Source organism: Canis lupus, chromosome 25, assembly GCF_048164855.1.
Source record: "Canis lupus baileyi chromosome 25, mCanLup2.hap1, whole genome shotgun sequence".
NCBI lineage: Eukaryota > Metazoa > Chordata > Mammalia > Carnivora > Canidae > Canis > Canis lupus.
In genome coordinates this window covers 774,465-802,306 of record NC_132862.1, presented here as the reverse complement: position 1 = coordinate 802,306, position 27,842 = coordinate 774,465, and the positions used below count along the sequence as shown (strand labels likewise).

General features: G+C 64.8%; 1 protein-coding gene and 1 long non-coding RNA gene across 7 annotated transcripts; one reads left to right on the top strand and one right to left on the bottom strand.

Annotated features, from left to right (window-relative positions):
• Positions 1 to 27,584, top strand: PDE1B (phosphodiesterase 1B). Of its 6 annotated transcripts, none has more exons than XM_072797615.1 (16): positions 1 to 1,104; positions 2,015 to 2,136; positions 17,450 to 17,563; positions 18,220 to 18,402; positions 18,534 to 18,600; positions 18,898 to 19,014; positions 21,078 to 21,218; positions 21,581 to 21,681; positions 21,772 to 21,897; positions 22,019 to 22,120; positions 24,161 to 24,281; positions 24,568 to 24,649; positions 24,913 to 25,021; positions 25,361 to 25,491; positions 25,971 to 26,089; positions 26,303 to 27,584. In XM_072797615.1, exons 2-15 carry the CDS (start codon positions 2,027 to 2,029, stop codon positions 26,072 to 26,074), a joined length of 1,608 nt encoding a protein of 535 aa, XP_072653716.1. In that variant the 5' UTR covers positions 1 to 1,104; positions 2,015 to 2,026; the 3' UTR covers positions 26,075 to 26,089; positions 26,303 to 27,584. The 6 variants fall into 6 exon arrangements, with proteins under 6 accessions (XP_072653716.1, XP_072653715.1, XP_072653719.1 ...); XM_072797618.1 differs by lacking the exons at positions 1 to 1,104; positions 2,015 to 2,136 and adding exons at positions 10,334 to 10,574; positions 11,006 to 11,120; XM_072797614.1 differs by lacking the exons at positions 1 to 1,104; positions 2,015 to 2,136 and adding an exon at positions 8,430 to 8,486.
• On the bottom strand, positions 9,539 to 11,263 carry LOC140616973 (uncharacterized). Its single transcript, XR_012017261.1, has 2 exons — positions 10,978 to 11,263; positions 9,539 to 9,733 (listed from the first exon to the last, which is right to left on the bottom strand). It is a non-coding gene; the product is annotated as an uncharacterized lncRNA (long non-coding RNA).
• Positions 27,585 to 27,842: the final 258 nt, after the last annotated feature.

Below are 27,842 nucleotides of genomic sequence, written 5' to 3'. Positions count from 1 at the left end.
GTGGTCTTTAGAGCCTATGGATGGAGCAGGCAAATGGGGTTCCTATCTGTGAGGAGGTGGGGGAGACAGACGGGGGATGAAAGTGCCAGAAGGATGGGGTTGAGGTCAAACACCGGGACAGGTGACTAAAGGAGAAAGAGAGCCACAGGATGGAAAAGCGCGGGGAGGAGGAGGAGGGTGGAGGCTTGGCCCGGGCTGGGCGCTGACCCTCTGTGGGACCATCACTTCCCTGGGCTCGGTTTTCCCCTTTGTTGAACGCAGGGGGCTGGGCTAGATGGACTCTAACGTGTCTTTCATGAATAACCTTTGCTTTGCTTTGGTGAATTTTCCTTTTCTGAAAATGGGGCAGGGGCTGGGGGCCCGGGGCCGCAGGGTGGGATCTGCCGCCGCGCTGACGAGGCCCGTGGAGGTCCCCCTGGAGGTACACCTCCCGCCCCTTTTCCGCCTCTCTTAGTTTAAATATCTGCCTAATTTGGGCAGCTCCTTAACGCTGATGCTCATTTGCAATTCTTTTGTAGCTGCCAGCCCATTCTTTTCCAGTTGTTCGGGAAGGTGATTGCTCCAGGTTGGAGAGCTGGGGTGTGTGGGAGTCCGACGGGGTCTCAGCTGCAGCTTTGTCTTGGCGGGGGCTCCTCCCGGGCGAGGAGGGGAGAGCGGCTCCCAGGCACACGCCAGAGGCCCCGCGGGCCAGGTGCCGCAGGCTGTCCGCCTCTCCTCCTGCTGGCCCTGCTGTCCCCTCCGTGGGGGCCTCTGCGGGGAGCGGTTCTGCAGGTACTGGGCCGTCCGGGTCTGGGGTCCGAAGGCCTGCCCTGACCCGATCACCTACCTTAGAGGCGATTCTTTTATGTTGGACGTCTTTACCCGCCACTTCGCCTCTGCTCCTTTCTCCCCGGTTGCCTGGGAAGGGGGGACCCTCCCCCCCGACATTTGGAATGGAGTGAATACCTTCTCCTGACCACCCCTCCTTCCAGCCTCCAGTCCTCCAAGTTACAAGTCCCATCCCGGGATTCTGGATCAGAGGCCTGTGTGCGACCAGGACCTAGGGGACCGGCACCTCCCGCATCTCCACTCTCCCTTCGCAGAGGATTTCCCCACCCGGCTGAGGTAGGTGGTGATGGAGGCAGGAGAACAAGTGTAAGGGCTCCCGGGGCGCTTGGGGGCCGAGCTCCGGGGGGACTGGGCCGCTGGGGGAGGCTGTGCGCCCGCCGCGCCGTGCTGGGTCCTGAGCGGCCGCGTCCCTGGTGCCCAAGGCGGACCGCGGGGCCCTGGGGCTGGGCGGGCGGCGGCGCGGGAGCCGGGAAGGAGCCTGCCCCCCCAGCTGTCCTGCCCCGGGGAGCCCGAGGCTGGGAAGACGGTCCCGCCGGCCGGGGAGGGGGGCTGGAGGCCCAGGGAGGCCGGCGGGGACCCGCGGGGCCAGCGGGTTCGGGACCCGGGGCGCGGGCGCACCTGGGGCTGCGCTCAGAGGCGGGGGCGCACGGGGGCGCGGGGATGCGCGGAGCCGCACGGGCGCACACGCGCGCACACACGCCCGGGCACACGCGCGCACACCCGGGCGCACACCAGGCGCGCGGACACCCAGACACGCGCGCACACACGGACACACACACGGACGCGCGCACACCCAGGCGCAGAGCCAGACGCGCGCACACACCCAGACAGGCGCGCACCCCGCACCCCCTCCCTCCCACCCCTGCGTGCCCGCCCGCGGCGCCGCTCCTGCGTGAGCCCCGCGGCCCTGCGGGAGGCGCGGGGGAGGGGGATCGCCCGCAGGGGGGAGGGGGAGGGGGAGGCGGGGCGGGGGGCGGGAGGCGGGGCGGGGGGCGGGCCGGAGCCGCAGCCGGGTGCACCGCGCGCAGGGGCCGGAGCCGCAGCGGGGCCGCGGCCGAGCGCAGGGGCCCGGGGCCGGGGCCGGGGCCGGGGCCGGGGCCGGGGACCGCCTGGTGGCGGCGCCGCGGCGGGGAGGGCGGGGGCGCGGAGGGCGGAGGCTGAGCCGCGGCGCCCTGCCCCGACCCAGGCGAGGCCGAGCATGGAGCTGTCCCCGCGCAGCGCGGCCGCGATGCTGGAGCCCGACTGCCCGTGCCCCCTGGAGCTGAAGTCGGCCCCCAGCAAGAAGATGTGGATCAAGCTGCGGTCGCTGTGAGTCCCGGCGCGGGGAGGGGCCGGCGGGGCCGGGGGACGGGGGGGGGGGGGGGGGGACACCCTCGCACACTCGGGGGCAGGTCGCCGCGGCGCCGCCACCTGTGCGGGCTCGCGCGGGGCCGCCGCTGACTCACACGCACCCGTGTGCAAGGCCGTGCGGACGCCGGGTGCACATCACACGCGTGTGCGCGAGCGGCCGCGGGAGGCACGGCTGTGCGGAGCGCACACAGCTGCAGCGGAGCGCGCGGGGATGCTCGGGCCAACCTGTGGGTCCCCAGTGTCCGCCGGCACCGGGGTTTCTGCCCCCTGCACCTGACGGGGTGGGGCCGGGGTGGGGCCGGGGTGCCCACACCTGAGCTGCTCCTGCTCCGGGGCTGGACACCGTGGGCAGCTGGGATCTGGACGAGGTCCCCGGGAGCGGGGAGCTGGGCGCTGGGAAGGGACCTTGGCTGACAGGCCGGGCGACGTCAAAACCCTTTTGTGGCTGTAGGGTCTCCCAGGGATCTCCAAGCACCTTTAGGCATCTTTTCTTGTTGTTGCAGGAGGAGGGCATGGGGGGGGGGCGGATGACGGGTAAACAGGCCACCGAGGGACTCAGGTACCCCATACTCCCGTCCCAGGGGACGGAAGCAACTTTTCTTTCTGTTCCCCAGAGAGGGAGATGAGTGGGTCACAGTCAACCCATGCAGCACGTTCATCTCCCAGGGAGCCGCCATCCAGGAACCTCCGCAGTCTGTGGATTCCTAATCAGACAAGGGGGGAAGGTGCCCGTCCCCCTGATGCAACTCCCAGCAGTCCCGGGAAAGAGGCTGTAGGGGTTCAGGGAGGCACTGCGGGAACCATAGCCCCGAAACCCAGTTCCTCCCCATCATCCTGAAGAGTGAGCACTGAAGCTCTCCGTGTCTGGGTCCCGGTGGAGGGAGACAGGTGGCAGGAGACGACGCATGGAGGCTCACGACTGTTTTGTTTTTAAAATGCTTCGCCCGTGCTAATAAGATGACGCCCGGCCATTGGGCGGGTGGGTCTGCTTAGCGAGGCCTTAGGGACAGCCGGGGCCCGGTGGGCAACACGGCTCGGCATCCAAATTGTGCTTCTCGGTTCCTGTCCTTTGCTGCCTCCAGCCAATGCAATTTGCCGGGCTCTGTGAAGCGCAGCCTTGGAATGAGTTCTGGGGTGAAGAAATGGAAAGCCGGATTGAATTGATTTTTGTTGGGAGGAGCACTGAGCGATTCTTGATGGAAAACGATGCTCTGTTAACGGTAACGAAGCTTGGGGCGGGTGACCGGTAAGGAAGTGGTGGAAAGGCAAAGAAGGGAGCTCGGGGACTATAAATGAGAGAATTCAAGGTGTCCCAGGGATGCCCCCGCTGCCCCCGGCCTCCCGCCCCTGGTCTATTCTTTCCTTGCCTCCATTCCAGGTAATGAGTGGGCCCTGCAAGGGCAGGTTTGTGCCTGTTTCACTGTCTCCCATACCTTTTTAACCAAAAGTCTCTCCTGGAAGCAAATTCCCATTTCTTCCTTCAGTATGAGAAGTGCTCAATGGCGAGAGAAGAGGATCCCCAGAGGAGACGTTGAAACCCAGGGAAAGAAGGGAGTAGAGGCAGCTGCCCCTACGCAGTGCGTTAGCTGAGATGTCCTTACAGGAGATGGGGCTGGACAGGGGTCACTGAGCTTACGGACTGAATTATTCCGGCCTTCGCTTACTTTAGCTGTCTGGTCCTTAAGTGCTAGCTGCGTGTAATAACTCACGCGGAGAAGTCTCATTTCCATGTTATTAATCTGCAGGAATAGATTCTCAATCTCACTGTCCCAAACTAGACAAAGATTTCGATATCAGGGTAGACCCCTGATAGTTGATGGATTACTGGATGGGGCCGTTTGAATATTGGGGAGGCCTTAGTGAGGGGATAGGGCGACGGATGCCATTATCTCATGGCTGGAGACTGAGTAGAATGAAGACGTACACCTAAAGGCCTCGATTCCCCTACACAACATCTCCTATCTCCCCGCCCCCCCCCCCAACAACCCTTTTAATCTCTAATCTGGGACATCTAACCTAGCTCGTCTTCAGGGAGCCTGGGTCTGGTGCTTTTGCCTCTGGTTAAAAAGCCCATATTAATATAATTTTGTAGGGCAGTTTCTTCTTGGGAAGGGCATCCAGGAATCCCGTTTCCCACAGTAGGACTCGGCCAAAGATTAATTCAGAATCTGGAGCATATGAGCTGAGGAGTCTCTAGCTATGGGATGTCGCCTCTACCTAGCAGGAAAATCTTCCTACCTAAGCAGACTCGTAAGTGGGGGCGTGAGAGAGGCTGGGCTAGGGAGTCTGGAGGTGATGGGGTGAGCAGAACGAGCATTTCGAACCCTCAGATGAAGGATTTAACCGGGCTGCCTACGCTTCTCTGAGACCAGAGGGCTTTGAGGGGTGTAGGGGAGGCTCCGTAGCACGGGGCTTTCTGCGTCTTCTGTGAATCAAGAAAATCTGCAAACAGAGATTGTCTCGCCGTCCTTGGCTCATTCATTCACTCAGCATCTATTAGCTGGGTGCCTCCTGAGCTGGAGGCTGGGGTATGCTGGTGGGCCTCGTAGGCCCCGTCCCCGCTCCTGTGGGGCATATGGTCTGGTTCAGATCCGTCAAGTGGAGTAGAGAGTGGACAAGGCACCCTGTTCCTCTCTTTGCTACATCCACATCCATCCAAGCAGTAAAACTCTCCCTCCATCATTCCTGCCTAATCTTTTCCTTTGGCGGAGTGGGCCGGGGGCTTCACACGCACGGGAATCCTTTCTCCCAGGATGCCACAAGCATCGCTTTCTTCCCCCTGCCCCAGTTTCTCCTGGAATTTTACAGACAGAACTCCCTTTTCCTTTGGGGTGGTGTGCACACAGTCCCTTCCTCTCCTCCTCCCCTCACATGGTACTCAGGACTCCTGAGGGCTCGGCCACTTGTCCCAAGCTGTGGCTCAAGGTCATTACAGCTGAGCGGGAGCGAGGGCCCAGCTGGGGATTATTTTGGCTCGTCTTTGTTTTAACCGAGTCTGGTGCGGAACCTGAAACGGAACAGGCACTCGAGAAACGCCGTTTCTCACAAAGGGGTGAGCAAACGACTTCACGGTCACCCGTGTATATGACGCCGAGCCCAGGTGTGGCTCTGATTCTGCGGTGCGCGTGCTCCTGTTCGTGGGCGGAGGGGGGCGGGTCGCAGGAGATGGGGGGAAATGGAAGAAAAGGAGGCCGTGTTGCCTTCTGAGAGGCTGATGTTCAGAGGGTACGGGGTCTGAGGACTCGGGCCGGAGCCTGGAGCTGAAGGAGTTACAGACAGGACGCGCAGCCGTTACGTGGACGTGTGCACGACACGCGTCAGGATGAAACCACGAATGCCTGGCATGTACACATACGTGTCTGGGTGAAGGTCGGCGTGCGGGCGGGGGACAGCTTGTGGCCTCGGAGCTCCGTGACGACATCTCTGTGTTCAGGCTTATGAATGGCACGCATGATGAGAAGCGTGTAGGGGAGGCCTGCGCGCACCCGGGCACCTGAGCCCGTCCTATGCGCGGACGAGAGGGTGTGCGTGGCCCTGTGTGTGGACTCTGACTTCATGTTCCCACGTCTGGGAGCCACGGAGTGTCTCCGAGTCTCAGTTCCTCACTGGATGCCTCGCGTAGGAGAGCGAGTCTTAAATGATAAAGTCGAGTGTTTTCCGCACTGGAGAGCTTGCTCCCTGGGAGGCAGGGGGTGGGGAGGGAATGAGAGGCTCGGAGGGGAGACCGATAAAGACCAAGAGGCAGGGCTGTCGACCGCCCAACAGATTTGAGGCCTGGTGTCTGGGCCACCACTCTGGGGAGTCCCGTTGACCGGGCGCCGTCTGGAGGGGCGGGGCGGGTGTCTGGGCCTGGAGAGCGGAAGGCGGAGGGGGGCTACCTGCAAAGGATGTGCACTGAGGTCGGAGGAAAAAGGAAGGACTTGCCCCTGTCACCCCTTTCCGCGGTGGTCAGACCCCAGGGGAGAGGGCGGCTGCAGCTCTAGGCCCTGGTGGGCGTGGGGAGCCCAGGGGCTGCCACTGGTGAATCCGGGAATGTCGGAGAAACTGTCCTCTGGCATCGATCCCGAGTGTCTGGGCCTTGGGGGGGACATGAGTAGGGATGCCACATGCTGCTTTAGAGAATCTCAAAAGTCCCTTAGAACCCAAACCCAAACGTCATTTTGTTGGCCCAGAAGCCCCAGGAGGCCACCTAGAAAGACCGAGAGAGGAAAGTCCACCATGGAGGTTGCACTTGTCACTTTTGCCGGGAGGCAGGTGAGGTGGCTCGGGGTGGGTCCCACTGGCCCTGGGAGGCCCGCGGGAGACCCGCGGGAGAGGGAGAGGCTGGACTTCCCTGGAGCCCTGCACCTGCCCGCGGTCCAGGGAGCTCCTGAAGTCAATGAGGTGAGCGGCCTCGCCTACCTTCCCTGGGGCGGAGGAGCGGGGACCCTTGAAGCGCATCTTTCCCTCTCCTTTGAGTCTCTCCAGGAATCCTCGAGGGTTTGTTTCCCGCCTCTCTGCTCCCTCTGCTTTCCCGTCTCTGGTTTTTCTTGCGCCCTTGCTCCCCGTCCCTCTCCTCTGTTCCCATCTTGCCCTGCTGGGCTGCAGTTGCTCCTCTCTTGTCCCACTTCCTCCCTCCCTATTCCTTTGGACGTGGCCTCTCTGGCCTTCCCTGCCCCCACCCCGCACCCCTTTCTCAGCTTGGCCTGGAGCCGGGAAATGCCTGGGCCTCGCCCCCACCCCACGTGTGATGCTGGCAGCACAGGGTGAGGCACAGGGTGTCTGCGACCCCCGGAGGATTCTTTCTGCAAGGCCTTTGTTTTGCCTTCTCGGTGACCTCACCTCCCAGCCGCCCTGGGGAGGAAGCCAAGTCATTGCCTTCTGCTCTCTGGGGGGCTCCTCTTCTCAGGTGCGGAAGCTGGGTAGCTACTTTCCAGCTCAGGATAGCAGCAGAGGAAAAGGGACAAAACCAGGGCAGCAGGTGGGGTGCAGGTGAGGTCCCCGAGAGACTGGGAGTTGTTAGATAATGAGATGGTCCCCTCCGGGAGGAAGACGTAAGGGTCCTGGGGAACTGGGAGGGCACCGGGGGTGCTGACTGGGGCAAAGATCGGAATCGAGGGTGAAGGAGGCTCCTGGGAAGGGGAAGGGAAGCGAGTGAGTTGTTGTCCTCCGTGTAGGGGGGTCCCTGCTGGCCGTGCTCTTGCGGCTCTGTCCCAAGCCCCCCCATCCCGCACCTGCTCCTCTCCCCTGCGCTCCCGCTGCATCTGTGTGGCTCTGGGAAGGAAACATCAGGTTCGGATTCTGCATCAGCATCCCAGACCTGGCCCGAGTCCACCGAGGGAGCTGTGACGGGGTCGTGGCGGGGGGAAGGGCAGGGTGGGGCCTGGGGGGGCCTGGAGGGCCCTGGGGCTGGAGAAGAGCTGGGAAGGGGTGCTGCAGGTGGTGCTGCTGGGCGCAGCCGGGTTCCTGGGCCGGTGGATTCCGCAGCTGCAGAGAAGTCAGCTTTGCCAACAGCTACTGTGGCTGCAGTGGCAGGATCAGGCTGCCAGCTGGCGTTGGCCCCGTGCGGTGTTGGGAAGGGAGCTCGGCCTCCAGGGGCTTCGTGGTTCTCCTGCGGGCAGGACCTGGGGGCTAGAGCAGCACCACCCCCCTAGCTCTCCATGCCCACCGCCTTTGGAAACTTCTGGGGCCTGGGCTGAGCGAGCACACGTGCCAGCAGCGTTGCCAGGCTCCCTGAACCCTCACTGTGTCTCTGCTAAGCAGGAGCTTTAGAAATTCCAGTCCTAAAGAAATATCATAAATCAGAGTGCACCAGATTCACCCCAAAGATGTCTTTGTCCTGCTTGTTCTCCTCCTTTCTGGTTTTTTTTTTTTTTTTTTTTTTTTTTTGAGTTGCCAAGAAAATTTCCTGTCGTTTTAATTGCAGCAAGATGGAGTAAAGATAGACATGCGGGAGAACTTCCTGAAAAGTTCACGGAGGTTAGAACGTGACCTTCCTCTGATGAAGGAGAAAGCCGCCCTCCTCCCTTTAGCGTCAGGGTAGGGGCGAGTTGGGCAGGCGGCGAGCTAGTCAGAGAGGGTGACCTTGCCCCCGGCAGCCGGACCCAGACATCCGACAGCCTAGGGTCTCCAACCGGCAGGAATCCGAGAGCCATAGAATGTTAGCAGAGGGGGAAGGTGCTGCCCAGGGACGCTGGTTGGGTGGGGCCGGGGCTAGGTCTCGCCACACCTGCCGCCAGTCCCCCAAGCTTCCCCTCCCTCTCCCGTCCCAGGCCTCCTCCAACATCTGCTGGGCCCCTGGAGCCGACGTCCGCTGGAGCATGTGCTGGGTGCGCTTTGGAGGCCGGTTGGTGGTGGTGGGGGGGCAGGGGATGGCAGTTGGGGAGCAGAGCCGGGAGGGGGAGCGGGGACGCGGGAGCCCGAGGGACCTCTTCTGCGCTGCGTCCCGTCCCGGGGGCCTCCTCTCTCCCCAGCGTCCCCTGGGCTTTCTTGCCCCCCCCCCAGTCCCTCCCTCTCGTAAGGGCTCAGGTCTAAGGCTGAGGGACCCTGGGTGCGGGCCGGGGGCCGGGATATCTGGGGTCCGTAGTCCGGACGAGGCTCAAGCTGTTTGGCCGACCCTGTTCCTCGCTGGGCCGTTGCTAGGCCAGCTTCTGGGCGGGCAGGTTGGGGGGAGCCACCCCCCCCCCACCTCGCCGCCGTCCTTCCCAGGCCCTCTCTGGCTCTCTCAGATCTCCCCTCTTTCCCTCTCTGCCCTCTTGTCCCTCCGGCCCCCTCCTCTCCCTCTGCTCTCCCCGTTTCTGTCCTTCCCACCCGTCCTCCATCCCCCACCACCCCCCTCTGTCCAGGCCCCCCCCCTCATGGCACCCCGGCTCTGCCACCAGGGGGGCTATTTTTAATTCTGGAGCCACCCCCGCCACGGTGCCCAGCCAGCTGCCAGAAGGGAGGCTGCCCGCATAGCAGTGGGAAGCAGGGGGTGAGGGGAGCGGCGGGGCCGGGCAGGGGGAGGGCGTTCCGGGGGCTCTGCGCGTCCCCCCTCCTTCCACTGCCCCGTGGCCACTGTGGGATAAGGAGCCAGGGACGAGCCCTAGACATCCGGAGAGGTGGCAGGGTCACCGGGGCACTTCCACCCCAGAGGTCCTGGGTACGAGGGTTCATGGAGGACCCGCCGTTTGCTGAGCAAACGAGATAAGGGGTTGGACTAGGAGTCATCTGTGGCATTGACGCATCGCTTCATGGCTCCCAAGGGGCTCTCGTGCGACCTCGGCGGGTCCTTGTGTGCATTCTGTGAAGCACATACTATTTTCCCATTTCATAGACAAGGAAATGGGCTCCGCGCGTCCTGCCCAGGGTCACACATGATGATAAAGTCTAGGCAAAAGTCTTCTGATTTTATTTATTTTTTAGTTTTTAAAGATTCTATTTATTGGGATCCCTGGGTGGCGCAGCGGTTTGGCGCCTGCCTTTGGCCCAGGGCGGGATCCTGGAGACCCGGGATCGAATCCCACGTCGGGCTCCCGGTGCGTGGAGCCTGCTTCTCCCTCTGCCTGTGTCTCTGCCTCTCTCTCTCACTGTGTGCCTATCATAAATAAATAAAAATTAAAAAAAAAAAAGATTTTATTTATTTATTCATGAGAGACACGGAGAGAGGCAGAGACCCGGGCAGAGGGAGAAGCAGGCTCCCTGCAGGGAGCCCGACGCGGGACTCGATCCCGGGACCCCAGGGTCACACCCTGGACCAAAGGCAGATGCTCAGTCGCTGAGCCCCGCAGGCGTCCCAAGTCTTCTGATTTTAATTCATGTCCTCTTTCCCCTGGATTTAGGTGATTTCTTTGGTTCTTTCGATTTCTGAGATTTTGGCACCTTGAGATCAGCTGGTGAATCCCTTCCCCAACCGCTCCCCTCCACCCCACTCCCACCTCCACCCCACTGCCACCCCCGTCCTGCTCCGTCCTCTCTGACCAGAGGCGGGGTCACGTATCCCCACTCCTGTTCTTCAGGGCTCTTGGGGAATGCTGGGCCTGCGCCTGGGCCTGGGACGGAAGCATTATGGTCGTGCTCCTTGCTATTTTTAAACTAGATTTTTAGGCTAAAGGCAAACCCATGCTGGACTCTGCTGGGGTCACCCCACGTCCGCCCCGCCTCCCACCCCGGCTGGGACACAAGTGTGGTGTGTGTGTGTGCGCGGGCGAGTGGCTGTGAGCGAGATTGTTTTCCCCAGGAAGGGCTAGTGGCCGGCCGGTATCCTTTCTTGTTAGGGACGGTTAATAACGGTCATAGGCTGGGATGAGCTCGTATGGGATGCATGCGGGGTCGATGCAACACGTATTGTGTGGGGTGACGTGGGGTGACGTGGCGAGCCGTCGTTTGTCCAGCCGGCTTTTGGTTCTGTTGGGCAGGAGGGCAGAGGGATGGACAAGGTATCATCTCCAAGGCTTCTCTAGTCTAAGACGTCTGCGCTTGCGGTGGGTGGGTTGAGGTTAGTGCCTGCTTGAGGTGGGGGGGCCTGGACTGAGGGCCTGGAGTGAGCCGAGGCGGGGGGCGGCCCTGGCTCCCGATTGTTGGAGTTTCAGGCTGTGCAGGCCGCAGGCCATCGGCAGCTGCCCCCCCCACTTCTCCCCCCTCCCCAGCCCTCCAGGCAGGCCAGGGGCTTGTCCCTCACCCCCCACCCCGGGGCTCTGACTCTGGGCCTAGTCCTTTTTCTCTAAAAACACTACCGTGTGTGTGTGTGTGTGTGTGTGTGTGTGTGTGTGTGTGTGTTGGGAGCGCTGAGAAAATGAGAGGGACGCAGAGCGGGAGGGAGGGCTTCCTTTCTTCCCAAACCTGCAGCGGCCCCGCTTCGTGGCTACAGGAGTTCACTGGAGAACAACTTGTGGATGTTTAACCTCCGCTCCTGCCGCTCCTGGCGTTGCTGTCGAAGCCCACTTCCACTTGTCCCGGGTCGCAGGGAGGCTGAGAAACAGCAGGTTCCCGAACTTCATTTGTTTATCATCCTTCACGGCTTTGGCACAGCGACAAGCTTTTTAAATTTCTCTCCGCTTTTCGGGGACGGCAGTGGGGGGGGGAAGACTTCCCGTCGTAAATTCCTGGCTCTTGGTCTGTTTCTTTTCTTCCCCCTTTCTCCCGTCACCCCCCCAACCCTCCCCCCCTCCCCCGTCCCCCCTGCCACACCCTCCCGTCTGCACCCTCCCGTCTGCACCCTCTCGTCTGTACCCTCCTGGCTGGACCCTCCCAGCCGGACCCTCTGGGACCCTCCCATCTGCACCCTCCTGGCCTAGACCGTCCTGTCTGGACCCTCCTGTCTGCACCATCCTGGCCGGACCCTCCCGTCTGCACCCTCCCGGCCCAGACCTGTCTGCACCCTCCCAGCCCAGACCCTCCTGTCTGTACCCTCCCATCTGCACCCTCCTGTCTGCACCCTTCTGGCCGGACCCTCCCGTCTGCACCCTCCTGTCTGCACCCTCCTGGCCGGACCCTCCTGTCTGCACCCTGCTGTCTGCACCCTCCCCGCTGCACCCTCCCGTCTGCACCCTCCTGGCCGGACCCTCCTGTCTGCACCCTCCTGTCTGCACCCTCCTGTCTGCACCCTCCTGTCTGCACCCTCCCGTCTGCACCCTCCTGGCCGGACCCTCCCGTCTGCACCCTCCCGTCTGCACCCTCCTGTCTGCACCCTCCCGTCTGCACCCTCCTGTCTGCACCCTCCTGTCTGCACCCTCCCGTCTGCACCCTCCTGGCCGGACCCTCCCGTCTGCACCCTCCCGTCTGCACCCTCCTGTCTGCACCCTCCCGGCTGGACCCTCCCGTCTGCACCCTCCTGTCTGCACCCTCCCGGCTGGACCCTCCCGTCTGCACCCTCCCGTCTGCACCCTCCCGGGCCCGGACCCTCCCGTCTGCACCCTCTGGTCTAAACCGTCCTGTCCGCACCCTCCCGGGCCTCCCGGCCGACCCGGGAGGAAGGAGCTTGGTCCAGGGGTGTGCAGCTTGCAGCGCTCGCCCCCGCCCCTCCCCCCTCCGCCCGCCCCCTTAGCCCCGCCCACCCATTCAGCCCCGCCCCGCCCCTAGCCCCGCCCACCCGAAAGCCCCGCCCCTCCGTAGCCCCGCCCCGCCCCGGCTGACCAATCGCGGCCCCGATGCGCCTGGCCTGGTGACGTCACCCAGGCCCCTCGGGCCCACCTCGCGGGGAGCCCCTCCCGTCCCCCACCTGGGCGGGGGCAGAGCCTGGAGGCCGAGCCCGGGCGTCCCACCGCGTCCGCCCCCCAGTAACTCCCAGTCCCCCCAGTCCTGGTTTTCCAGATGCGGGAAGGGGGGGCTGGCAGTGGGAGTGACCGGCCCAACCTCTGGGGCCCAGCAGTGGCGCCCCAGGTCCCTTCCGCGGGGCGGGGCGGGGCGGGGGGGGGGGAGGGGGGACCCGGGGGCGCGGACCCGGACCCCCTCCCGCGGCTCTGGCCTCTTCCTGCCTGGCTTCTGTCCTTCCAGGTGGTGAAGGATGCCTGGGGGGGCGGGGGGCCCTGCTCTGGGCCCAGGGGCTCTGCAGGCCTCACCCTGGGGGGACTTGCCCTCCCGCAGGTTCGGGGGAGGCCCTGGCCCCGCACCGCCCTGGCCCCCTCTCCCGGGAGGAGCCCCACCTCCTCGGAGCAGGGGGCCGGGCTGTGCTATTTCTGTCCTTTCTGGGATTCTTCTGAGAACAGACTCTTGTTTTCGGGCCGATTCCCGATTCCGATGTGAAACTTCCCCGCGGCCTCTCGCCCGTGGCTGGGCTGCCTGTCTGGTCTCCCTCGCCTTCCCCGGAGGAGCCAGGAGCTCGGTCCTGCGAGATCTGGAAGTTGGGCCCAGGCGGGGCCCTTCCCTGCAGGGGCCCTGGGGCCCCGGGGCGGATTTGGGTGCTCTGGAGCAGGACCTTTGATTCCCATGGCAAACCCTGTTCCCGTGCAGAGGAGCCACCTCCAGGGCCCCATCCTCAGGTAGGCACCAGGGCCGAGGAGGGGCGAGGGCAGGAGGAGGACAGGTCGCCTGGGGTCACCGCCGGCAGGAGGAGGGGGATGGAGACCTGGTCCTCACGTGCTGCGTGCACCTGTGCCCGCTTCTCCCCTTTCTGTCTTGCCCTTCCCTTTATCCTCCCGTTCCCATCTCCCTTTCCTTTGTGCTGCTCCCTCCTGCCCGTGGCAGACGTAGCTGTGACCACCCGCCTTCTCTCCTTCCTCACCCCGGTGTCCGTGGGACCTCACATTCCTCTGAGATCTCCTCATCGGGGCTAAGAGCCCCAAAGGGAATCAGATCCTTCTCCCAACGCCTAGCCCTGGGCCTTGAGGCTGCTCTGTCCGAAGCCCCCCACTTACCCTGGCCTTCTAGGAGTGTGGGTGCGGGAAGCAGTACGGGGGGCTTTGGAAATTGCCAGATCATCAGCCGTGATGGTCCAAAGAGACGAACTGGTGGGGGAGCTGAGCTCCCCTGGGGCGCTGGGATCATGCCTACCCCAGCCTCCCCTTCCTGCGTGCTGCCCGGAGCTGCGGCGGACTGATGCTTTCCAGGAGTCAGGGTCTGAGGCTGTTCCCAGGCTGCGGGGGCCGGGGGGGAAGGGGAAAGAAGTGGGTGTGGTGGGACAGGGCTAGGGCTGCAGGTGGAGGGGTTGTTGCGGAAGCTTCCAGTTTTCCTTCGGCCTGGGTGAGGACCTGGCCACGGCAGGGAAGTAGCACTTCCTGCAGAAGAAAGTGAGGGGAGGCCGGGCCGTGGGTCTGGGGAGCTCCCAACTCTGAAGGACTTGAGAACCGGCTGGAGAGGGCGCTGTCGGGGAGTTAGAGGCCTTGGGGGCGGGGGGTGGGGGTGGGGGGGGGTCAGCACCTGGCGCCTTCCAGCCGCCCGGGTCCAGGTCCCCTTCTTGACTCCCCATTTGTCAAATTTATTGTTTAATCTTTCTTCCCCTCCCTCACGGCTCCGTCTGGTGTCTCGGTCACGCTCGGTTCAGATTTCAACAGGAGCCATAAAAGAGCGGGGTCTGGGGTGGAGGCTGCAGAGACGCGGAGGGAAGGCTGTGTGGAAGGAAGGCGGCCACGGCCTCGTTCATCCCCGCGGGCTCTCCCTTAGGGTTGCAGAGACCCTGCCTCAGAGATCTCTGGTGAGCTGGGGAGATAGCCGCCCCTCCCCGTCAGTCTCCCTCCCTCCCTTTTATTTATCTAATGAACCTTCCCAGAGCACGTCCTGTACAGCGGCGGGATAAACGAGCCACTGTCCTACCATAGGTTGCTCAGGTCTCCCGTGGGTTCAGCACTGCTTGGGGGCAGACGATGGAGTAGGGAGCGGCGACCGAGGGGTCCCCGCCTCGCTCCGAGGGGCTTACAGCCTCCAGCTCCTCGGCCCCTCACCTGTCGTGTGCAGTTAGGCCCCAGAGGTGTGAGCGCCGGGCTTGCCGGCAACCAGGACAGCCACGTTGTGTGACCTTGGGCCAGTCCCTTAACCTCCCTCCTCGGGTGGAGGAGAGATCCTGGCCATTTTCATCGTCCCGCTCCTCCGTTGGGGGCTTCCTCATCTCGAGCCTCCAGCCACGCTAGACTCCCTCTTCTCCCGCCGGACGTGGGACGGAGAAGGCGGGCGCGCGTGTCGGAAGGCCCTGGCCTGTGAGCTGGGTGGGGCCAGCACCATCCCGGTCGGTTCATTCCCACTCACGTCACCTTTAGAGAGACCCTCTGTAGGCGTCAGGCCTTTTGCATACGTTACTTCGTGTATAAGTCATGAAATAAATAGTAGTTCTTATTAACAGCCCTTCACAGGTGGTTTATCATCATCTTCACTGTTTACAGAGGCAGGACAGAGGCTCCGAGGGAAAGGTTCTCCAACGTGGGAGTGCGTGAGAATCACCCCGGGTGGGGGTGAGCGTGTTCGCGGATCCGTGGGTCGTACCCTTAGGAATTCCGTTCCGTGGCTGTGCAGTGAGGCCTGGGGTCTCAGTGTTTCACGAGTATCCCAGGTAATTCTGGGGCCGGTGATTCTTGAGAGATGCTGAGTGAGAGTTAGTGCTTGCCCCAGGGCTCGGGGCCAGGAGGGATTCCTGCCTCCCAGGACTGTGCCCGGAGCCGCGGTCCCTGCCCGGGAAATAGGGCTGGCAGGTTCTTCCCAACTCCCGCCCTTCGTGAGGCTAATATGAGACAATGTAGGAGAAACGGGTTTTTAAAATTAAAACCCGGGGCTGGCAGCAGTTGTCAGCGACTGCGCGGCCGCATGCAGATGAGCCGCGTGGGCTCGGCCGCCCGCTGGGGCCTGAGCTGGGCGAGCGTCTCAAGATGTGGGGCGAGAGAGCGCAGAAGAGCTGTGCTGGGCCTCGCTGGGTCCAGGGAGGGCTGAGCCACGTGGACCACGAGGGCCGGGGGCTCTTCCTTCCTCTTGGGTTGTGTGTCTGCAGCCTCGAGGGCCCCTGGCCACGGGACGATGGGGGGGTGGTGCGGGGCCCGGAGGTGCAGGAACCTCTTTGCTCTGTGCCCTCGGGGCAGCTCTCTGCCCTCTAGTGTGGGGCTTCGGTCCCGCCCCCAGTGGGGCTGCAGCTGGGCCAGGCCTTCGGGAAGCAACAACCCCCCCTCCCCCCCCCCCCCCGCCCCCGGCTTTGTGGGTCAGCAGCTGCCACTCGCAGGTGGTGCAGGTGCCGTGGGACGTCCCGGAGGGGGGCGGGAGGGGGAGTCCAGAGGCTCAGCCGCTGAAGAGGCTGCGGGGCGTCCCCTTGGTCTGCTGTGCCCCCGCCCCCCCCGCCCACTTGCACATACACTGCCAGGTGGCGGCCCCTGGGTGCGGGCTGGCTCTTCCCGGCACCCCCAACCCAAGCTGCTGAGACCCCGCACTCGGGAGCTGCTTGTGTTCAGGAGCCCCGTCGTCCTCCCTCCCGACACCCCGACACCCCGGGGACTGACGCCGACTCAGCCTCCGTCCCTGACTCATTCTTTCCTCCCTGACTCATAGGGGGACCTGGGGCTTCTGAAGCTCCTCTCAGTGGGGAAGTGTCGCGGCTCCACTTCAGCCCCCGCGTGGGTATTCGGTGGGGCAGGGCGGGGCTGGGGGAGGGGGCCGCCGGGACGTCAGCTGCCTGCTCCGAAACCACCATCGAAAGTCAGGAGAGTCCTGTTTGCTTCGCGACGCCTGGGCCCGCCCGCCCGCCGGACGTCCTTTAGGGAGTCTCCCCTTGGTCACCGAGCCCCAGCGATCCTGAGCGTGAAAGAGGAGGCCTTGTCCCCTCTGGCAGGGCATCGGTGAGACCCCTGGCCCCGCCGCACCGCCTGGGCCCTGGGGAGCCGCTGCGGGGCAGGGGTACAGTCAGACGCTGCCCGAGGGTCTCGGACGCTGCACGGCCTGGGGAGGCAGGGGTTAATCCTGCTTTGTCCCGGTTGACGGATTCTGGAATCATAATCCATTAGCTCTGCCTGAATAGAGGGAGGCGTTCAGATTGCTCTTTGTTCTGTGTCTTCGCATCCCCGCCAGGGACCCAGGGACGGTGGGGCTGGGGGGGCTGTGGGTGCGTGGACGTGCGCCCCGCCCCTTCCCAGCCGTGACCGGGGATGTAATGGGAGTATCTTGGGGGCTCCCGACTGCGGAGGACCCCACCGCTCACTGTCCAGGGGCACATGGCCGTCCCAGCTCTTGGTCACTCGGGCTATGAAACACATCGTGCGCAAAACACCACCCGCCGGGCCTGTACCTGCCGCATCCTGCCGCCCCGCCTTCTAACGGGTGGTCGGGAGACACGGGCCGAAGGAGGTGTGGGGTGACAGGCGGGTGGGGATGGTGGAGAAGGGGACCCGGGGTTAGGGATGTGGGGGACAGAGGCAGGTGGGACCGGTGGAGTCAGGGGACCCAGGGTTAGGGATGTGGGGGACAGAGGCAGGTGGGGACGGTGGAGAAGGGGACCCGGGGTTAGGGATGTGGGAGACGGAGGCAGGTGGGGCCCGTGGAGTCAGGGGACCCAGGTTAGGGATGTGGGAGACGGAGGCAGGTGGGGCCGGTGGAGTCAGGGGACCCAGGTTAGGGATGTGGGAGGAGGCAGGTGGGGCCGGTGGAGTCAGGGGACCCGGGGTCAGGGATGTGGGGGACAGAGGCAGGTGGCCGGGGCGGGGTCGGGGGACCCGGGGTTAGACTTTGGGGGTCGGCAGGGTCCGACAGGCAGGGGTAAGAGCCCAGCACGAGCCGCGCCAGCTGCTGTTCCTCCTGCTGTCGGGCAGAGAGGATTGTGGGAGACTGAGGCTCCTCCAGGGGTCGGGCTCTCGGGCCCAGGTCACGGCACCTAAGTGCCCCCCCGCCCGCACCCCCCGTCCCCGCCCAGGTTGCGCTACATGGTGAAGCAGCTGGAGAACGGGGAGGTCAACATCGAAGAGCTGAAGAAGAACCTGGAGTACACGGCGTCCCTGCTGGAGGCCGTCTACATAGATGAGACACGGTGAGAGGCGCCCCGGGGACGGGGATGGGGTCCGGGGTCGGGGATGGGGGGACAGGGGGGCCCGGAGGGAGGGCGGGAGGAAGGGGCAGGGGCACAGGGAGGGAGGTGGCCCCGTGGGGACACAGGTCAGCGAGGGACGGGGGGACGGGGGGACGGGGCTCCGCGGTCTGGCCAGCCCCACGCCCTGCAGCGCCCTGACCCCCCGGGGTGGGGGGAGCCGTGGCCCGTGTGGCCCGTGAGCTCTCCCGTGAGTCGGGGCCTGGTGTCCTCGTGAAACACGGTGCCCCGGTGGATGGTGTGGAGCCTTCGCGCGGGGTGTGATGCCTCGCGTGTGTTTGCGTAAAGAAAACGAATCATTCAAAGGAATCCCCCGCCTTCCCTCGGACTTTAACGCGGCTGCTAGACGCGGCCAAATCGCTTTTACGTGGCGGCGTCTGACCCCCGGGGGCACCTGCGCCAGGTTGTGCCTGGGCCCGGGGCGCACCGCTCAGGCCGGCGGCTTCGGTCCTGGAGGCATCAGAGGGACAGAAATAAAGAAAAAATGGGGCCGGGGCCGGGGGCGGGGGGGGGGGGGGTCCGAGCTGTGGGTGCGGCCGGGCGCAGCGTCCTTAGATGGTGGAGCAGCCTAGGGACGCGGGACTCGCTCGGGGCCTCAGGCAAATCTTGGACACGGAGGACGAGCTGCAGGAGCTGCGGTCGGACGCGGTGCCGTCGGAGGTGCGGGACTGGCTGGCGTCCACCTTCACCCAGCAGGCCCGGGCCAAGGGCCGCCGCGCCGAGGAGAAGCCCAAGTTCCGGAGCATCGTGCACGCCGTGCAGGCCGGGATCTTCGTGGAGCGGTGAGGCTTGCCCGAGCCGGCCTCCCTCTGCCCCTGGCCGTGCCCCCCCAGGCCCCGGAGCCCCCCGCAGCCCCGCCCGATGAGACCCCGCCTCCCGGACCCTCATGCCCGGCCTCTGCGTCTGCCCCCAGGATGTTCCGGAGAACGTACACGTCCGTGGGCCCCACCTATTCCACTGTGGTCCTCAACTGTCTCAAGGTGACTGATCCCCGGGTTTCTGGGGAGGAGGGGAAGGTTGGGGGAAGGCAGGGGCGTTGGGACTTCCCGACTCCACGGGGGCACGGTTGCCTTCCCCGCCACCCGTCATTCCCGCCTTGCCCCAAACCACGTGTGCGCAGTCCACGGGAGCTCGCCCCGACCACTGTCTGGGGGGACAAGCCCGCTGCCCGAGGGTCTGCAGATGCCGGGAGTCCTCGTGAAGCCGAGGGCAAGCCTGCTGCCCCGGGGGGCGCCCTCCGTGGGAGGCCCCCCGCCCAGCCCGTCGTGTCTCCCCAGAACCTGGACCGCTGGTGCTTCGACGTCTTCTCCCTGAACCGGGCAGCAGATGAGCACGCCCTGAGGACCATTGTCTTCGAGTTACTGACTCGCCATAACCTCATCAGCCGCTTTAAGGTTGGGCAGCCCCCGGCCCTGTTCCTGGGGGGTCTCCGCTCCCATCACTCCTGTTCCAGAAGGTTCCCGGCACACGGGGCCCCCTGCCCAGCCTTTCCGTCACCCGCTGCATCCCGGGCCTCGGACTTCACCTGCTGCCCTCTAGGATGAGACTCGGGGCCTGCGAGCATCCGGCCTAGGACCTTGCTCTGTCCTGCTTTGCTTCCTTCCCGGACGTGTCCTCTCCGGGCTGCTTGGGGTTCACCTCCCTGCCTGTTGCCTGTGGACGCCCGGGGCCGAGGGTCCAGATGCTGCCCGCCGGTGCCCCTGGGACTCGCATCTCTCCATGTGTTCCCTGCGGGGGGACGGGGTGGGCCCGGGGTGGGCGGAGGGGGTAACGTCGGTCACCCCCCTCCGTCCTGTCCCCTCTAGTCTCCATCCAAGGGGTTCTAGGGAGGGCACCAGCTCTCGGCAAGGCCGGTAGGGCCGAATGAAGGGGCGGAGGCCGTGTGGACCCCACTGGCTCCTCTGCTGGGCTGGCCACAAAGAATACGGGATTAAAGTCCTCTCCAGATTCTGTGCCAGGAGGGAGTGTCTTTTGGGAATAGGGGCTGGGAAAAGCCACTTCCGCATGGAAAAGCCCCTCTTGGGAAGTGCAGGGTGACGGGGCTGAGGAGTCGCGGGGGAATGTGTGGTCAGCGCTTGGGGGGGGTGGACACGGGCGTCGGGGCGGAGGAAACGTGCATCCCAAGGGGGCCTTTCTCGGGGGCTTGGGCATCCCCCGCCCTCCGCCTCTGCTTCACCACGATGGGCTCTGGGTGCGTGGGAGCCTTTGCCCGACCCTTGACTCCTCGTTCCACGGCTCCCGCGCAGGTTTCCAGAACTTTCCCGAGGTGCTCCGTTGCGGCTGTCCTCAGTGCCTTCCTGAGGCCTCCCCTTCTGCAGCCTCATTTTCTTCCTCCCCGTCCCGTCCCGTCCCCTCTGGGACAGACCACAGCAGGGCCTCCTTCCCCCAAGGCTTGCCCCGGCTCATGTTTCTCCACACGGATTCTCAGACACTGCAGACTCCAGCTTCTCCCAAACTCTGCTTCCTTACCTGCAAGGCCTGGTTTTGGAGGCCCCCCCAGGCGACCTGTGTCAGCCTGGGCTTGGCCGCCCAGTTGGCTGCTCCAGGGCAGGGGGGTGGCCCCCGCTTACTGCCGTGCGCGCCCTGGTGGCCGAGAGGGGAGCCGCCCTGCATGCTCCGCGTTCCCTTCCGGGGCACCCGGCCCCTCCCCGGCATCCCTCCCCTCCCCTCCCCTCCCCTCCCCTCCCCTCCAGGGACGCCATGGCAACGCAGAAGCAAGGGCAGTTCTCATGGAAACGGCCCTTTAAAATTCCCTGAATGTGGGGCACAGCCCTGGGGTGGGGGTGTGGGTGGGGTTGGGGACGGCTGGACTTCCGTGTCTCTTCCGCGTCTCTACGGAAGCTTCCCGAGGTCCCAAACCTGGCTCCTCGCAGCCTCAGGAGACCTAGGGGCGGGTGCAGACTCCTGACCTGTACGGAGGCAGGCCTGCTCCCAGGGCGTATACAGGCGGCGGATAATAGCTGCACAGAGCGCTGGCCCTGGTGCGTGTGCGTGTGCGTGTCGGGGTGGGCACAGGGAAAGCCCTCCTGGACACCTCCCTGCCTGGAAAGGCCCCTCCAGGCCTTGCTCTTTCCCTGCCTCTGACCCGCGCTCCGTGTATTGGACTAGGGACCTAGGGACGGGATGGTGGGAAGACAGGAGGGGAGTTTTCTTAAAAGTCTCCAGGGAAACAGTCGTCCTCACAGCTACTGTTCGGAGAGCACTTACCGGTGCCTTGTCCTCATCTCAGTAAATGCAAGGTCGGGGCATGATCTTCACTCTGCGACCAAGCCTCAGAGGCCCGTGGCCTGCCCAAGGTCAAGGGCCAGCAGGTGGTAGAGCCAGGGTGCGAGCCGGGTTCACCTGACGGCGGAGCCGGGGCCTTCTCCGCTGCCCCCGTGTCCCTTGTAAGGGAAGACGGCGCCCGCCAGTCCCGCAGACCCCCCACGGGCCGCCGGTTGTCTCCCTCCCGCTGCAGATTCCCACTGTGTTTCTGATGACTTTCCTGGATGCGCTGGAGACGGGCTACGGGAAGTACAAGAACCCTTACCACAACCAGATCCACGCAGCTGACGTCACCCAGACGGTGCATTGCTTCTTGCTCCGCACGGGGATGGTGGTAGGTGCCCGGGGATCATCCCTTCTTCTTCTAAGGCCTTACGGCTGCAGGACTGGAAAGCCTAGACTATGCTCCCCTTTCCCTTTGCCTCGCTTTGGTCTCGCAAAGGCTTGAGGGTCAAATCTTCCTTACTCGGGGGAATCCCGGGGTGGACCGTGACTTCAGGGACTTCAGGGGCCGGGCTCGTCGTGCTGGGGTGTGTGCTGGGAGGCGGCGGGCGGGTTTGAGGTTGGCAAGAGGGAGCTGAGGAGCCTGCCGGCTTAGCCCAAGAGCTGGCCTAGGCCGAGAGGGGCGGCCCGGGCTGCAGGCCTTCGGGCAGTGGCGGCCCCGGGCAGGCCCCTCACACCGCCCCTCTGTCCCAGCATTGCCTGTCGGAGATCGAGATCTTAGCCATCGTCTTCGCTGCGGCCATCCACGACTACGAGCACACAGGCACCACCAACAGCTTCCACATCCAGACCAAGTGAGGGGGCGCTGTGGCGGGGGCAAGAGGGGCCGAGCGGGGGCGGGCGGGGTGGCTCACGGGGCCGCTCGGGGGCCCTTGGCTCTGCAGGTCAGAGTGTGCCATCCTGTACAACGATCGCTCGGTGCTGGAGAACCACCACATCAGCTCCGTCTTCCGAATGATGCAGGATGATGAGATGAACATTTTCATCAACCTCACCAAGGATGAGTTTGTGTGAGCCCTTTGACCTGGAGGGACGCCCCCACCCCACCCCGGCGCGCCCTCCTCGCCGCCCGGGCCTCCTGCCAGCCCCCTCCTGAGGGGGCTGACGGCTTCTCTGGTTCTGTCGGTGCAGAGAGCTACGGGCCCTGGTCATCGAGATGGTGTTGGCCACGGACATGTCCTGCCATTTCCAGCAAGTGAAGTGCATGAAGACGGCCTTGCAGCAGCTGGAGAGGTGGCGCCTGGTGGGGTGTGGCCGGGGCAGGGCCGGGGTGCGGGCTGTGTGACTCGGGCGCGCGCGTGGGGAACTGCTGTGCCAGGTCTTTAGCTGGATGGAGAAGCTCTCCTGGCTCCAGGTGTCTGAGCCCATCTCCGCGCACGCGTGTGTGTGTGTGTGTGTGTGTGAGACAGGTGTGTGCGCATGGCCCTGGGGTTACGTGCGGCCCCCTGGAGAGTCGCCGGGCTGGGAGTCGGAGGTGGGCCTTCTCGCCGCCGCCGCAGGGCAGCCTCACCCTGGAATGCCGGGAAAACCAGGCAACCTTTCTGGCCTCCCCGCCCGGCTGCAGGGTGGGCACGGCGGGCGTCCCTGCTGCAGCTTGCCGCCAGCTCCTCGCTGGGAGGGCTGGGCAGTCATGCGAGGTGAAAGGAAGAAAGCACAGAACAGATGCCGTGGCCACACTGAATGTCGCTTAAGAGTGGGTGGGAGTAGAAAAACGCGTGTGACAGAGAAGAGACCGTGCCCGTGGGTCCTGAAGGTGTGTGTTCATGTACACTGACCCGGGGGACAGCGTGCCGCGTGGCATTGTTGGTGAATGATTAATACTCAGCGCTGTGCCAGACACGCTAGTAAGTACTGGTGTGTTGTGTGTCATTTAATTTTCAGAACGACCCTATGTGGTCGGTTCTGTTAATATTTCCAGGTAGGATTAAGGAGGGTGGAATAGGAAATTTCAAGTAACTTGCTCTGATAGGTACACGGGGGTTCGAACCCATGCCCTCTGGTTCTAAGAACTTGGGCTGCTTCCTGTATGTACAGGTGTGTGTGTGTGCACGTGTGTACCTGTGTGTGTGCATATCTGCGTGTACCAGTGTGCGTGCCCGTACTTGTGTGTGTGCGTGCATGCACCTGTGTGTCCATGTGTGTCTGTGTGCATACCTGTGTGCATGCATGTGTATCTGTGTACGTGTACCTGTGCACATGTGTGTGCATGCATGCGTGCTCATACCTGTGTGCGTGCATGTACTTGTGTGCATGCACGTGTCTGTGTGCGTGTACCTGTGTGTGTGCGTGCATGTGTACCTGTGTGTGCATGTGTGTGTGTACCTACGCAGGTTACCTGTGTGTGCACACGTGGGTATCTGCATGCGTGTACCTGTGCATGTGCGTGTACCAATGTGCATACCTGTGTGCATGCATGTGTGCTCGTACCTGTGTGTGTGCGTGCATGCGTGAGTACTTGTGTACATGTGTGCGTGTACGTGCGTGCGTGCATGCATGTACTTGTGTGCGTGTGCATATCTGTGTGCGGATACCTGTGTGCGTACCTGTGCGCGTGTGCGCACGTAACTGTGTGTGTGTCTGCATGTGTGTACCTGTGCGTGTGTACCTGTATGCCTGTGTGTACGTGTGTGCACGTCTGCGTGTGTACCTGTGCACGTGTACCTGTGTGCGTGTGTACGTGTGCGCGTGTACCTGTGTGCACACGTCTGCATGCATGTACCTGTGCGCATGTACCTGGGTGCGTACTTGCGTGCATGCATGCGTGCTCATACCTGTGCATGCATGCGTACTTGTGTGTGTGCATGTACCTGTGTGTGTGCGCGTATCTGTGTGTGTACCTGTATGCGTGCGTGTATGTGTGCGCATGTACCTGGGTGCGTACTTGCGTGCATGCATGTGTGCTCATACCTGTGTGTGTGCGTGCATGTGTGAGTACTTGTGTACGTGTACCTGTGTGCATGTGCGTGCATGTACTTTTGTGTGCACGCATCTGCGTGTGTGTACGTGTGTACCTGTGTGTGCGCATGTGCGTATCTGTGTATGTGCGCGCGTGTACCAGTGCGTGTACCTGTGTGTGTGCATGGATGCGTGTACCTGTATGCGTGCGTACACGTGTGCCTGGGCGCGTGAGTGCATGCCCGTTGCCCGAGGCTGCTGGAGGGGCCGTGTGGGCAGCCGAGGGTGCGTGGCGGGGGGTGCGGCGCCGTGCGGGGCTCCCTGCCCTGAAGCTCGCGTGTCCCCGCGTGTCCCCGCATGACCGCCCGCCCTGCCCAGGATCGACAAGCCCAAGGCCCTGTCCCTGCTGCTGCACGCGGCCGACATCAGCCACCCGACCAAGCAGTGGGCGGTGCACAGCCGCTGGACCAAGGCGCTCATGGAGGAGTTCTTCCGCCAGGTAGCCGCGCAGCCCCCCTGCCCCAACCCCCCACCCCGGCCCGGCCCCCCTGCCCCAGCCCTGCAGGTTCCCCCCGTTTGCAGGCCTTCCCACCGGATCCCCAACCCCTGGGGCCACAGGCCCCTCTCCTGTGCCCGGGCCCTAGTGGCGCCCCGCTTGCCTGCCTCCGTTTCCAGGTGGAAGGCCCCAAGGCTCCCCCCTCCCCAGCACCCCGGCTCCCTGCGCTGCGCCCCGGCCTGGTAGTCGCAGGCACCCCCTCCAGCTTCCCCGCCCGGCTCCTCCCCAGGGCGACAAGGAGGCCGAGCTGGGCCTGCCCTTTTCCCCGCTGTGTGACCGCACTTCCACTCTGGTGGCACAGTCGCAGATTGGTGAGTGTCCCTTGTCGTGGGAGGAGAGCGCCAGGCAGGGCGAGGAGGCTCCCCGCGTGGCCACCCTCAGGGCCGGCCTCCCTGCGGAGTGGGCCTTGCGCTAGGGCCAGGGGTCCCGGGTGGCGGCCGGGGGTGCACACGCGGGGTCCCAGGACTCAGCTCGGAGGCTGCCCCGCGGGAACTTCCCAGGCTGGGTCCCCACGCTTGGCCTGCTGCCGTGCGGAGGGGGGGGACCTCGCCACCGTGTCCCCGCTGCCCCGCAGGGTTCATTGACTTCATCGTGGAGCCCACGTTCTCTGTGTTGACCGACGTGGCCGAGAAGAGCGTCCAGCCCCTGGTGGATGACGACTCCAAGTCTAAGAACCAGCCCAGGTGAGGGGGGCTGGGGCTGGCAGTCCGGGTTCTGGGGACGGGACAGGGACTTGCGGAGAGCAGGCCTCTCTGCCCACGTCACCCACAGGGCTGGCCGGACAGCCCCCCCCCCAGCTCTATTGCTCCCACAGCTCTGTCTCTCTTGCCTTTCTGCTCATCTTGTTTTTATTTTCCTTCTAGTAGGGGGGAAGGTTGGAGGGGAGGGGGCAAAGTGGAGGGTCCAGGGGCTCCGGGCAGAGGGAGAGGGGACAGGAGCCCCCCGGCCTCCCCCCGGCCCCCCCGGCCCCTTGACTCCGAGGGCTGGGAGGGCTCTTCCGAGCGGCCGGGGGCCTGCTGTAGTTTCCAGTGGCGCCAGCCTTCCCTGGACGTGGAGGTGGGAGACCCCAACCCTGACGTGGTCCGCTTCCGCTCCACCTGGACCAAGTACATTCAGGAGAACAAGCAGAAGTGGAAGGAGCGGGCAGCAAGCGGTGGGTGCCGCTGGGGTGGGTGCCGCTGGCCGGGGGCGGGGCGGGGCGGAGGGGGCTGTGCGGCGCGCGCGTCCCTTCCCTCCAAGCCCTGGAGCCGCCCTTGGCTCCCAGAGGGGGGACAGGGGCTGATCGGACTAAAGGTCACAGGACAGACCGGCTGGCTGACTGGCCCGGACTGTTCTAGAACGGGGACAGGAGACGAGCTAGGAACGGCCGAGCTCCGCGGCCCACGGGACCCCATACAAGCTGCGGCCTCCAGTGGGGTCCCGGGAGACGTGGGTGACCTGGGGCCTCGGTCGGGAAACCCCTTCCTTTGCGTGCGAGTTTTCACAAGGGGGGGAAGGCCTGAGTGGCCGGAGGTGGCTCATCTTGAAGGCGGGGGATGCACGGGGGCCCTTGCGTTGCTCCTGGTACCCCCCGGGGTTCTGGGGAACAGTGCTTCGCGGTCTGGGCGCAACTTGCTGAACGGCCCCGCGCAGGCGTCACCAACCAGATGTCCATCGACGAACTGTCCCCCTGTGAGGAGGAGGCCCTGCCCTCCCCGGCCGAGGACGAGCACAACCAGAACGGGAACCTGGACTAGCCCGGGGCTGGGCGGGTGAGCCTGTGGGGTGCAGCGGGAGGGGGCTGGCGCCGGGGGCAGGGGGGCAGAGGGGAGCAGGCCCAGCCAGGCCGCAGGACGCCGTGGGTCAGCGGGGCGGGACGTGCACGCAGCCCCCCACGGGCAGTACGGGGTGAGCGGGAGAGGGGGCCGCTGGGTCAGGCTGGGGAAGGCACAGACGGCAGCACCGAGGCCGCTCCCGTGTCCCAGGTCCTCAGCGAGTCCCACGTGTTCCACGCCATCAGCACCATCCCTCGGGACCGGCTCCCCCATCTGCTCCAAGGGAGCCTGGAGGCCCAGGAACGCACGACCCACCCGAAGGCCAAAGGCCGGACGCCAGAGACTGTGGGGGTGGGGGAGGGGCCCCTCCCCACCCGACACCCACTGGGGCGCCCTTTAATTTCCCAGCAGCAAGACTGGGGAACTTCAGGCTCCCAGTGGCCACTGTGCCCGTCCCCCGCCCCCGGACTCCCCCCGCCCCGTGGTGGCCTGACGGCTGGCTGGGAGAGGGGAGCTCCTCGAGGCCTCCGGGGCCGGGGGGAGGGTCAGGGTCGGAGACGCCAGCCCCTGGGCCCTCCCCCATCCTTTATGCCTCCAAGTTTCTAAGCAATACATTTTGGGGGTCCCCTCAGCCCCCCCCAGATCTCAGCTGGCAGGTCTGGGTCCCCCTTTCCCTCCCCTGGGAGGGGCTGGAGTAGGATAGGGAGCTGGGGGTTGTCAGAGCCCTGAGCGCGGAGGGGGGGCTCCGAGGGGCCTGGGAACGCGGGTGTTGTCTTTACCCCAGCCCTACGCTGCCCCTCCCCGCCCTCCCTGCCCCTCCCCGCCCCTCCCCGCCCTCCCCGCCCCTCCCCGCCCCTCCCTGCCCCAGCCCAGCCTAATCTTCCTTCCCTCCCAATCTGAAGCATGGACAGGGGAAGAAGGGAGGCCTTTTGGGGTCCTCAAGAGCTTGGGCTTGGCCTGGGCCCTGGGGCTTGTCGCCTGCCCGGTGTCCTGAGCCCTTTGCCCCCTCCGTCCGCCCCGGGGCCAGGAGGCTCCCATCCGACCAATGTCTGTAAAGTGCTCTGAGGTCTCCCCAGCCAAGCACCCTCAGGGTGCGTCTTGGGCGCACAGGCAGGAGGGCGGCCGCTGGGCCCCGGGTGCGGGGAGGCTGAGCTGTGATCCGGGCATCCCGCATTGCTCCCCCTGTTCCGGCCCCTCCCCGGGACGAGCGGGGCAGACGGGAGGGACCCGCCAGGCCTGGGCCCCCGCGTCTCAGGCTCTGGAGCGGCCTCGTCCCAGGACAGGCCCCAGTCCGGGTGGCCGCCCTCCCCCTTCCTGTACATACCACCCTGCATTTGTACAGTGGGCCCTGTGGCGTGACCATATCCACGGTCTCCTCGACCCTGCCCCCCGCCCCCACCCCAAGTGGGGCAGAGACGCATGTGACTCACCCCTGCCCTCGGTCTCCCGGGACCCTGCTGTAGCCAGAGATCAATAAAGAAGGGAGACCGCCTGGCTGTGACCGGTGTCTGCTGGGTGGGGGCCCCGAGCTTCTGCACGGCGCGCGCTCTCTTGAAGCCCAGAACCCCTGCTGCGGTGCCGTCCCTATTGGGCACGAGGGTGGGCAGGTGGGCAGCCGCGGGGAGAGCTGAGGTCGGGCGGGGGCACGGAGGAGCAGCTGCACCTGGCACGTCCTGCTCCCCCAGGGCTGCTTCTGTGAGGAAGGCCAGCCTCGCCTCCCCGCTTCCCCTCCCCACTCCAGCCCCGGGAA